At 40.3% G+C, this 11568-nt stretch overlaps 1 protein-coding gene across 2 annotated transcripts; it reads right to left on the bottom strand.

The window, feature by feature from the left end:
• Positions 1-2082: 2082 nt before the first annotated feature.
• On the bottom strand, positions 2083-11127 carry prdm2a (PR domain containing 2, with ZNF domain a). 2 transcript variants are annotated; one of them, XM_035159102.2, is made up of 3 exons: positions 10860-11127; positions 4690-8867; positions 2083-4134 (listed from the first exon to the last, which is right to left on the bottom strand). In XM_035159102.2, exon 2 carries the CDS (start codon positions 8712-8714, stop codon positions 4722-4724), a length of 3993 nt encoding a protein of 1330 aa, XP_035014993.1. In that variant the 5' UTR covers positions 8715-8867; positions 10860-11127; the 3' UTR covers positions 2083-4134; positions 4690-4721. The 2 variants fall into 2 exon arrangements, with proteins under 2 accessions (XP_035014993.1, XP_035014994.1); XM_035159103.2 differs by having other exon boundaries at positions 11007-11125.
• Positions 11128-11568: the final 441 nt, after the last annotated feature.

Raw genomic sequence — 11568 nt, 5'->3', positions numbered from 1 at the left:
AATAGTTTCCGTTTTTGACATTTAAAGGCTAAAAATATGAGATAAATTGCGTAATGTTTAAAACAAATCTGCATTGGGCTATAGGCTAGCTACTTCCTCGTCCTTGCTTAGTCTTGATGCTAAGCTTGGATAACCACAATTCTTTACTCTATGCCAATACATTTTAAGAAAAAGATGAGTAAGTGTATTTTCAAAAACGTTGTAATTTAAGTATATATTTCAGTTACCACAATGACAGTGTCAAACTTTTGCTCTGAAGTTAGCTGTGCTTTTCTCGTTCGAGTCAGCATCTTGTAAATGTATTTTCTTATGTGGCAGGATTATGCTTTTATATGCCATGCTTTGATCCTTACTTCTGTTTTTTCATGTGACCTCTCTACTCTTTACAGCTTGCTGAAAGCTGTACAAACCATGTATAGGCCGTGAAAGGCCAATTAGTTTGATCTAACTTATCATAAAGCTACGTCTAAAAGGCCATAAGTTAGCTTGAGGTTGGTTTTAGTCTCAGGCACTTTTAACTTTTTATTTTCAAGTTTGTGCCGCGACTACCTGAGGGTAATTTAACAACACTTAGCAATCTTCTCAAAGTATTTCCATGATGCTGAAATGTTTTTCTGTCCATTTGGATCAAAAGTATTTCAGTCAAAATGTCAAATTGTACAGGATTTACAGCCTAGGCATATTTTCAGCTGAAGATTGCAAACACACTGCCACTCATCTATGTACAGCTACTTTTAAATTAACTCTTTGGACACATGGACATGTTTTTATACTACAGTGCTTTCTGGAATGTAAATATAATGTACACATATCTTTATTAACTTGCTCGCTGCTGCAACTAATAAATATGTTCTACTTTTTGATGCACTGTTTAGAGGCTTGTGATTTGATATTTAAATTGATAGATTGGATTCAGTGCTTGTAAAGATCAGTTTCTCTGAGCATCACAGCAGTTCAGTGGTTTGTACTCTCCAGACAGACCCTGAGTTCAGTCACACTGTAGCTAATCGTTCTTAATTTATTTTAGCTAATTTAATGCCTCTTTATAATTTTTTTTTTACCAACAATCTGCTTCCCTGCTTTCACTGTTAAGTTTTACTTTTCTTTTCCACCAATTCCTTATTTCCAGTGACTCCTCCACCCACAGATAATTCTGCTAAATGACTGTCTCTGCAAATTAGCTTTCTTTGTGAACTCTCGGTTTGTAAAGAATTTGAGTTGAACAAGAGTTGAGCTGCTAAAAATGCACAATGATTAATTTCTGTTCAATTAAGTGCACATACATTCTCCCAGAAGAGTTTTCAATTTTCTTAAAATATATTTTCCAAGATAAGACATGATTGAATGGCAGAAGCTCATTACTTTTTTGCGTAACCGTCTTAACTCTGCCCCAGTGTGCGGTTACACACAAATGACTAATGTTACGAGATGAATTGGATCTTGGATGTTAACCAATTAACAGTTGAGAATCTCCAAGTTGCAAAGGTAACAAATGCAAAGACATAAAAAAATATTAAAAAATACCACATGTGAACACAATCACACCAATAACTGACTAAAAGCTTGAGTAAGAAATTGTGTTTATCTGTTGGTTAGAAAAAGTCAAGACGCTGCAGCTGTCATTGCCTCGGATTTTTGAATGTTCTTTTTGCACCGTAGTTATTTGCAAATATTTGTATCTTTTTCTCATTTCTAAATAATGATGTTTAAAAAATAAGATCAATATTAACATCGAACAGCTCCATTACATAATTTTTCAACAGTTTGCTATATAACAGGTCACAGGCTGATATATCTGGATCCCTTTACAGAGACTTTCTAGCATCTCGATTTCAAACTCAAAAATACTTTAATTTAGTTGCATAAAAACACATGTGGACGTAAATGGATTTTTCAAACAGAAGGTGGGCGTGCTGAAGTGATGCAGTGGTATTATAAAATCATATCTTTACTGAAGCCACTGCTCAGGATGTGTACGTAAGGAAAGTGCGCCACCATGTGGATACTTTTGATGCACTGCAGTCAGGCAGTTAGCTACATACACAAATACAAAATGTTATAATTTCACACAATGTTCTCACCTTCTATTTGTCTCTGAAAATTTACAATTTTTATTGATTAACTTCACATCCAACCGTAACATTCTCCATTTATTTGGAACACTCCCTTGAAAAAACATTAGTGCAAATCATAAAAAGAAACCTTCCAAAGATTGATAACGTGATTTTAAATTATTAATAAATATACATGACTCAATTTACACTTTGAAATGCTACAAGCACTTTTCACAGTTAAATAACAGTCTCCCAGACCCTCCTGTACATCGAACACATTTCAGCTCGTCTGAGTCAAAGAAATATTACCAGTGAGGCTTGAAAAGGCAAAAATGTCAAATAGATGTACCATTACACTTTCAGATACATTGTCAAGTCTTAGTTTGCCTAAATCAATATAACGCAGTTCAATCATAATGAAATAATTACCCTGTATAGCGCTGAATCGGCAAATCAGTAGCTTACATAAATTCTAAATCAAACAAATACAATGCGTTACGCTCATTCTTTGAGATCAGTGACAATTCGTCACAAACAGGTTGCATACAGGGTTTCAGCCCCATAATTGATCTGTTGTGATTTATACATGTTGGAATTCAGTATACATACTCAACACACTGTTGACAACTCACAGATTACAGATGTGTACGTAATGATGGAGAGCATGTGCACTCCAGATGATGGAGACCTGAACCGACTGTACTTCTAACATGAATATCTCTAATCATTAAACGGAGAAGAAAATCCACACATAATCATATTTTGACAGGAATTTGTTGAAGTGCAAAAAAAAAGCCCTAAAGCAAACTGAACTAAGTCTCTCAGAAGAAATGTGAAGTCAAAAGCTGGAATTAGTTGATGTTAGTCAGTGCTCTTCAGAATTAAACACTTCTCCCTGTAGAAGCAGCCTTGATCCAAACTGTACTTATATATATATTAATATTATAGTACTGGGATTGCAAAGTCAATACATCTAATCTTTTTTTCGCAAAAGCCTATGAGCTTGAAAATCGAATATGAGACCAGTATGCAAATGGAGCGATCCACCATATTCACACACACTTCCATTCTTTAAGGGAAGTAGTGCTATTTTGTATGTATCTGCACATCAAGGCATTCTTCAAGTAAGTAATCTGCATTTTCAGCTGCAATCGAAGGGACAAATACACAAATAAATCTGTTAAAGTGGGGGTGAATCTTTTTGGCTAGACCACCAAAGTAACTTCCTGCATGTGGGAAACACTTAACTTTACTGAACCGTTTACTCTTCATCGCTTTTATGCCACATTTAGTCCTATCATTTACATTTGATGGCACATAAACAGCATTATTGTCAAATCCGTCATATAAATACAGGGCAACTGGGCTGACCGGATTATACATCATTTTGAAAAGTCTACAGGGTTCAATCTACTAAATGTTACATTCACACCAGTTATGAAAACACTGACTTCCCTTATAATAAGCAACAGTGCTGATACCCTACATGAATTTCGACAGGTAGCTTGTGGCCAATGTAATATAGACCATATTACTTGATTCCATGATTCTGTCCTGTAATTACACTGGTTATTGTCAATGACATCAACAGATCAACACTAGATTCATCGTTTAAGGCCAAATCACATCAACATAATCATCTTAAATCAAATGAATGAAGCTGAAGTACAAGCTCGGAGCATGCAGTAGGAGTTTCAACCAAAAGGCCACAGACGACAGACAAGGAAAAGTGCAAATGCATGCTGAAAATGATTGCCACTTACCACCCTCTCTAAATAACTCCCATTTGTGACATGTCGCAGGCAGATTAACTTCAAAGTGCAAATCCAAGCTGTCGACATTAAGTTCGCAGGACGAAGGATAAACCTAGGAAGCTTCAAGCTACTACAAAAGCATTTCAAATACTCAAATTAAACACATCCACTCACTGCAGTGTCCCCCAGTCATAGGTTTTATCCGTTCTGAATTCAGTCCTTGTTATTGTACAGTATAATGACATCTATCAGGTTTACTCTGTGATAAGCAGTTGTCTCCCTTGAGGATGACTGAAGAAATGTGAGGAGTTCCAGACAGCAGGGTCCTGAAAGTGACAAAACAGAAACATACTGTGTATTGATAATGATGTGGACAGTAAGTTAGTGTCAACATGGCCTTTTCTGTAAATACACACACATACATTACTACACTCACCATGAGTGGATTCATCTTGTTGTTAGGCCGATTAAGTTCAATCTATTGTTTGGTTGTATTTATGCTTGTCACTCAAAGATATTCTACTTATTTTAATGTATATTTGTTGTTTGTGACCCCTTGCCTTGGTGGGCCTTGATATAAATACACACATCACAAGAAAAGTCATACAAAACACAAATAGTAACACAAAGTGTGTACCATAAAAAACAAATAACCACAATGATGATGTAAATATGAGCAAATTTCTAAAATTATCAAAATGTTGAATAATTAGTAATTTAACACAGTTAAGGCCAATTATGTGTCCAAAACCCACTTACCTATGATACCTATAAAAATAAGTAATTCCTGTGACAATCATACATTTGGTTTGTTCACAACATAATTAAAATGTATATTTCATTAATTTTTCCAAATCATTTTTCCGATTCAATTTAAATACCTTTTGATCCTCTGGTGAGCGTGGGGCAGTCTTCAAGTCTTCATGCTCTGCTCAGAGCTGCTGGTAACGGCTCCAGTGCCTTCCTCTCGGCTCTGGGCGGGAAGCAGCTCATCCTTCTGTGGTGCAGTCTGCTGCGGTTTCACTATGGTGATTTTAATAGGGATTCCTTTGACGCCATGCTGCACTCGGCTGTACTGGCGCATCGAGGGATTGAAAGTGCGAACAATAGGAAGTTCATTGAGAGTTGGGCTCTCTTGTTTGGGCTGCATGCTCTCCTTTATGATTATTTTACTTCTTTTGTTTGAAAAGACAGTCTGCACTGGAAGGATGGCCGGCCTCTTGGCGAGGCTAGAAGTCTGGAATCTAGTTTTATGCTGAGGTGAGGCTTGTTGTTTCTCTGCGCCACGAGAAATCCCTCGGTGCAGGCGGCCGTTGTTCTCCTTTGTCACAGAGATTCCACCTTCTTTTCTTTTCTTCACCTCTTTAGGTTTCTTGGGACACACGGCCATGTGTTTGGTTCTGCTGCGACGCATTGAGAACTCCCTGTTACAGTGTGGGCAGACAAATACCTGCACATCCACCTGTGCAGACGTTGCTTTATTTGAAGAAGAAACGGACTTGTTCCTCTGTGGCATTACCCTTTGGACAAACTTTTTCTTCCTTTTGTTCAGTAATTTGAATTTCATCTTTATTGGGGAGTCTTGGTGAGATTTGGACCTGTTTGACTGGCTGGCCCTGTTCGAAGCATTAAGCCCGTTAGTAGAATTAGTAGTCGACAGTACTCCATTCTGAGTTTTTGCAAAGTGTCTTAAAGGGATGGGATTCTTTTTGGGTGTGTATCGCCTTTTATCACTGGCATTTGCACACGCGAGAATATGCTTGTGTAGCTCTGGCATGTTATCGAAGCTTTTTCCACACTTGGTACAGCGAATAGCTGTAGTAAAGGTCTGTGGGATGTTGTGGGTGGTGAAGTTGGTGGCTGAAGCAACCAAGCCGGCAGGCGACCTATTGTGGTAAGGAAATGGAGGAGGCTTAAAGCTGGGATAGTGTTGGTTAATGCCAAACCGAACATCAGGCCCTTTGAATTTCCCTCCATCGGAGGCCATTATTTTTATGGTTGTAAACAACTCTTCAGCAGCCACATCTACTTCACTTTCCTCCTTTTTCACCATTGTCTTGGCTTCCTCTGAAATGTGGGGCACTGAAGGCTCCACACTGACCTTTGTCGAGTTGTTGTAGTTCTGAGGTCTTAGTTTTCCCTTTTCCTCTTCTGTGTATGTGCACTGCTGGCCAGGATGCAATTCCTCCTGATGCTGTTTCAGATTGCAGAGGTAGACAAATTCTTTTGTACACGCGCTGCAAACGTAAGTCTTGCCAACACCGTGGAGGCTTGATCGATGGTCGAGCAAAGCGGAGGGCTTTCCAAAGAGCAGCACGCAGAATTCACATTTGTAGGGCCATTCATCAGCATGGTCACCAACATGTTGGCCTAGTTCTTTCATTGAATGGAAAAGCTTATCACACACATTGCAGATGAAATTCTTGGTGAAAGTCTGCTGTTGTGCATCACCTGGTATGTTATATGAGGATTTGTCCTCTTCCGCTTTCTCAGTTAAAGGTGAAGTTTGTGATGGTGTATCAGGTGAGGAAAGAGTATCGTCAGCAGCTTCCTCTTCTTTTGTGGTGGGCGGCTCTGCCTTAACAACAGGTTCCGGTTTGGGACTCGATTCAGCCACAGGAGGACAATCAGATACCACTGAGGTGGTGGTGGCCAGAGTTACTGATTCGGCGATGGAGGACACAAGGATAGTGGGGTCCACAGATGGAGAGTCGGGCACTGATACAATCTGTTGCTGTTCGATGTGATTAACGACCATCTGTGTAGGTACTGGAGCCTCAGAAGGGCTTTCTTGTAAGGTAATTGCAGCAGGGACCACACTCCCTGGGGTTTCAAGAGATATTGTGCACTCTATCAACACTGTGTTACTGGTTATGTTATAAGAGTTGAGGAGGGAGTCACTTAAAGTTACAGTAGGTGTGAATGGTACCTCCGACACAGGAGTGGATTCAACTAGAGACGGATTGAGAGAAATCTGATCAGTGAGAAACAAGTGGCCCTGTAGATTTAAAGTGGGGTCCAGGGGTTGGGAGAGAGTGACAAGGTTTGCAGGATTTGTTCCGGCAAATGCAGCGGTTAAATCGCACTCTGAAGGATTCAGTGCATTTTCTGTGCAGATGACCAAAGGGTCAGGAGATATGTTTGGAGCCAACATCTGGATTGGTTGGTTTGAAGGGTTTGTAATATGTGGTGATGAAGCCAAAACTGTGATTAATGAAGGAGTAGAAGTGAGCATTCTGTGTGAGGATGGGGAGGCAAATGCAATAGTGCACGGTGAGGCTGGCTGCAAGGCGGGTGATGGGGTTAGAGAACTGGGGGGTAGGGCAAGTCCATAAACAAGACCTTCTGCAATAGGTTCAACCGAGGTCATTATATCTGACCCTGTGACTATGGCAAAGTCTGTAAGTAAAGAATTTTCTAGATTTCCCAGGCTTACATTTTGCTCTCCGATATTCATAAAGGGTTTCGCCATCATGCATGAATTTAATGTTTCTTCTGTCAAAACTGCCTGTGAGACTAAATTTATTGTCAGTCCAGATTCGCCTAGCCTTCTCTGCAAACTTAAATCCAGCACAGCATCAGCTAACGCTAAATCTTCATTTCTTCTGACTGTATTAGAGAGATCCAGTGGTTGCTGGTTACAGGAATTGCCACCAGTCATGGGGGGCCAGCTCTCCGTTGAGACGGGTTTCACTGCTGGCTCCTCCACAGGTGGCGTAGCATCATCTTTCTCACTAGCTGTTAGATGCACAGGGGAGATCTGCTGGGTCTCCATCTGTCCTGTTCTTTCATCAACAATATTTCCGGTGTCTGACACTGGCGTTTCCTCGATGGACGTTGAGTTTTGCTGTTGAGAGCTTGTTGGAGATCCGGTCCGTCTTTTAAACCTTCCTGTTCCAATGGGAAGGACGGAGAGAGAGACAGGCGAACAAGGCTTCTGACCCTCTGTGATCAGGGCGAGTGTCGGGTTAAGGCCATCCTGCTTCTCCAGAAGCTGCTTCAGCTTTGGGGACAGAAACACCGTTCTTTCTTTCTGCACAACTGTGGACTCTGTATTCAGGGGAAGCAGATTCTCAATCAAAGATGACACAAGCGATGATGAGGAAGAGGACACCACCACCTCAGACTCCAGTTCCGTTTTAATTTGTGGTAAAAGAGGTGGTGTTGCAGTTCTTCTCTTAGTCAGTGGTTGACCAGGTATCTCTGTGCCTGTGACTGAATCTGCATTCAGAACCTGGCTGATTTGGGCAGGGTCCAGAATCAGGGCATCCAGTCCAACTAAAGCCGAGGAACCTGAATGAACCTCAGATGTTTCACAGCTACTTACTGTACTTGTTGACACAATCTTTCCATCAATGTAGAAGCTGAGATTCTCTGAAATATTGCTAGAGACATCTAGCATGTATTGTGTGTGTTGCCCTACATTCTGAATAACAGTTGCAGATGCTATATTTTCACCAAGCTGTGTTATCTGTTCAGCCGTTTCACTGAAAATCCTCTCAAGATTTTCCTCCACAGGTAGCTGGGTTTTCTCTTCACCAGCAAGTTGCGGGTGTACCCCCTGTTCGTCCGGCTGAGCGATGTGTTCTCCGGCTGTCAACAAGGAAGTATAAGAGCTAGCGGGGGATGAAGTATAATGTTGCATGACAGAATCCAAAGGCTTCATATTCTCAGGCTGCAACTCCCCTTGATTTGTACCTGAAGACATGTTGCTGTTATTGCTTATATGTACATGTTCCTCGCTGTTAGCCAAAGCATGGACGTGCATGTGTCGCTCCAAGCCTTGTTTGCTGGTAAAATGTCTCTCACAGTGCTGACAGGGAAAAGCCTCCCACACTCTCTCAGTATCCTGATGGGGATGTTTGTGAAGATCTGGGTGTAGAGACTTGATCACGTCTGGTTCCATGTTAGTTTCAACTTGATATATATCCTCCTCCCCTATATCCTCACTGTTTCCAGATTAAAACAGTACGAGTGAGGGGGAGTCCTCCATCTGCTGTGGAAGTTAGATCCAGTTTTCTGATGTAGGTTTCACACAAGAATCCAGTAGATATCACACCTGTTAAATAGATGAAAAAATACTGTTATTTAGCAACATTAAAAAGCAATTTTAGAAATTCATTTTTTGTCGCCCAAAATTTTGTTTTACTAGTTATATCAGCAAGAGTGATGTATTTATCACTTATAATTATATATAATATTGCTACTTAATTAGACATATGCATTGCAAAATGCTATGACAGCATTATATTAGACAGGTGGACATTATATTGAATACATACCAATATCAATACCTTGATGTAATTCTTTTAATAATCTTGATGTATATTTTATTTGTTTGGGCATATTGAATTAGCCCTAAACATTATTGTAGAGTAGGTGCAGTACCAGCCACATTCACCAATTTACACACACACACACACACACACACACACACACACACACACACACACACACACACACACACACACACACACACACAAAGGGCATGTGGACTGGTCCACTGATTAGTGGAAGACCTGCTCGACCCACTGAACCATAGCCGCCCACAGCAGAGTGGGCCACCCCATATGGTTAATATCTTAAATGCTACATAAATTCAATCATGCATTTAGTTAACAGAAAATTTTAAAGAAGCTGTAGAATTCTTACCATTTTAATGGTCAGTGTAGGACAGAGGGCATTTTGAATGAACTTTTTATTTTATTTATAATACGACATATTTGCTCAAAACAGTGAGAGATAAAACAGGTCAGAGTAGACATTCCTGTCTTGGTAAGTTTAGCTTCTGTCCCTCAAGTAACTTTTACATTAAGAACCAGCAAATGCAGCAGGGACCCGAACTTTGTAGATCTGTTCATTCCAAGTTAAAAGTGTCCCAAGTGACTACCGGTTTACCAGTTTATGATTTCCTCATCCACCCTGGTATGGTCACCTTACACGTACACCACCTGCTGATTACACACACCACACCCCACACACACACACACACCTTAAATCATATATTTTTCTGATAGTCACCACTGCCACATATTGACACTTTAGGTCTGGAATCTTCTATTTTAACTACATGTATTTACAACTTCTTCATATTATAATAGTATGTATTTAGATACAGTATATTTAAATGATTTGTTTAAAAAATTGAATTGGTTTGACAAATGCCAATATAATGTTGCTTGAACTTAGTAAAACAATCCTATCTCGTATTTAATTTCTGAATTTAATCCTTGCCATTCACTTAACCCTTTTTTTCTGATAGCCACCGTACAGTAACTTTCATTGTTGGTAATGTTGGGTGCATTTTGATTCATCTACTGCCTCCTCTGACAAAATGGCAGGCCCATGATGTGTGTGGCAGGGTTGTCGTGCTCTTGAACCATTAGATTGCAGCCTTGTAGCATCAAAATCTAAAATTCCAATTATTGGTTTATTTAAAAGATCATTCTTTCTTTTATTTACCTCGCATAAATATTCCATAAGTAGCGCAGTTTCTTTTTTTTCTGGCATTTGTGGAGACAGAAGAAATGTAAACAAACACTATATAGCTCGAGTTTAAAAACATTATCTTTCGAGTATTTCACGACGACGAGCATGCAATAAAGCACACATCAAAAATTACTCGGTCACCTGATCATTCTTAGCCGAAACCGAAATTAGTTCCCACACCATGCATGGCCTGTGTATTTATTATTTAAAGCAGATTTTTAAATGCTATTCAACTTCTAATTCCTTCCATCTGCACCGCAACACATGGATTTGAAGACGACCGAACCGATTCACACCAAACAGACGGTCTTTCTATTTTTCCTCCTGTGATCTTTGATTCGGTTTAGCTTTGGGCTGCGTTCACACGCGTCCACCTGGTGTGATGACGCTCCCCCGTCCTTGCACCATTGCTCGCTGCTCTCACAACACGTCGCCACTCCGCTGTTTCGCTGCCGAGGCGGAAAAGGTCAACACACGCGTCTCTAGCACAGACCCCGCACACACAGGAGACCACAACCCAAAGCACACACAGCTCACAGCTCACAGCGAGGGCTCCACTTACCAGGTGAAAGAAATCAGCTGTTATCGCCATTAACCCACTGACAATATGCTGCTAGCTGCAATGCTAGCCCCTAAGCTACAGTTCGGACAGTTTGCTGCACACGCCGACAGTAACGTAGAGATGGGACGCTACAGTTCCCGGACATACTTGTGTTCTCAGTGAAAGCAGCAGGAAGCTTTGATAGAATCTTCTCATGCAGGTTGTGGACATTAGTGTGTTTTTTTTTTTTTCCTCTCCTCTTCCTTTAATGCACCAACAAGCTTCCGGCGCTCTCATTGGTCAGAGGAAGGGGATGTTAGCTTTGGACCAATCAGCAACAGGTTTGTTAAGCTGCAGGACATCAAGCACCAGACAGCTGTCCCCCTCAGTGACGTATGACTGCCCCCGCCCCCACCCCCCTGTATTTACTGTTTCATTAAAATAAACTGATAAACATCGTTTAAAAATATATGTAATACAAAAATAAAGTCTCAGAACAATCCCTCCCAGATGCTCATTCTGTCTCATGCTAGTTGTTTAGTATTAGCATTGATTCATGTTGTGTTTAGTTATACACGATATGGATTTTTCCCGGACGATACCAATAACTGATAATTACATGTTTCCCATGGCCGATACAGAATGTCACGTTTCTAAAAACAAGTTCATAGCCTGTAGTTAATGCACACCTGAGGGAAAAAAATATAAATATAGTAAGAGAATATGGATG

This window comes from Hippoglossus stenolepis, chromosome 6 (assembly GCF_022539355.2).
Source record: "Hippoglossus stenolepis isolate QCI-W04-F060 chromosome 6, HSTE1.2, whole genome shotgun sequence".
NCBI classification, from domain to species: Eukaryota; Metazoa; Chordata; class Actinopteri; order Pleuronectiformes; family Pleuronectidae; genus Hippoglossus; species Hippoglossus stenolepis.
Note: the sequence above shows the minus strand (reverse complement) of the source record. Positions and strands in the feature narration are given on the sequence as shown.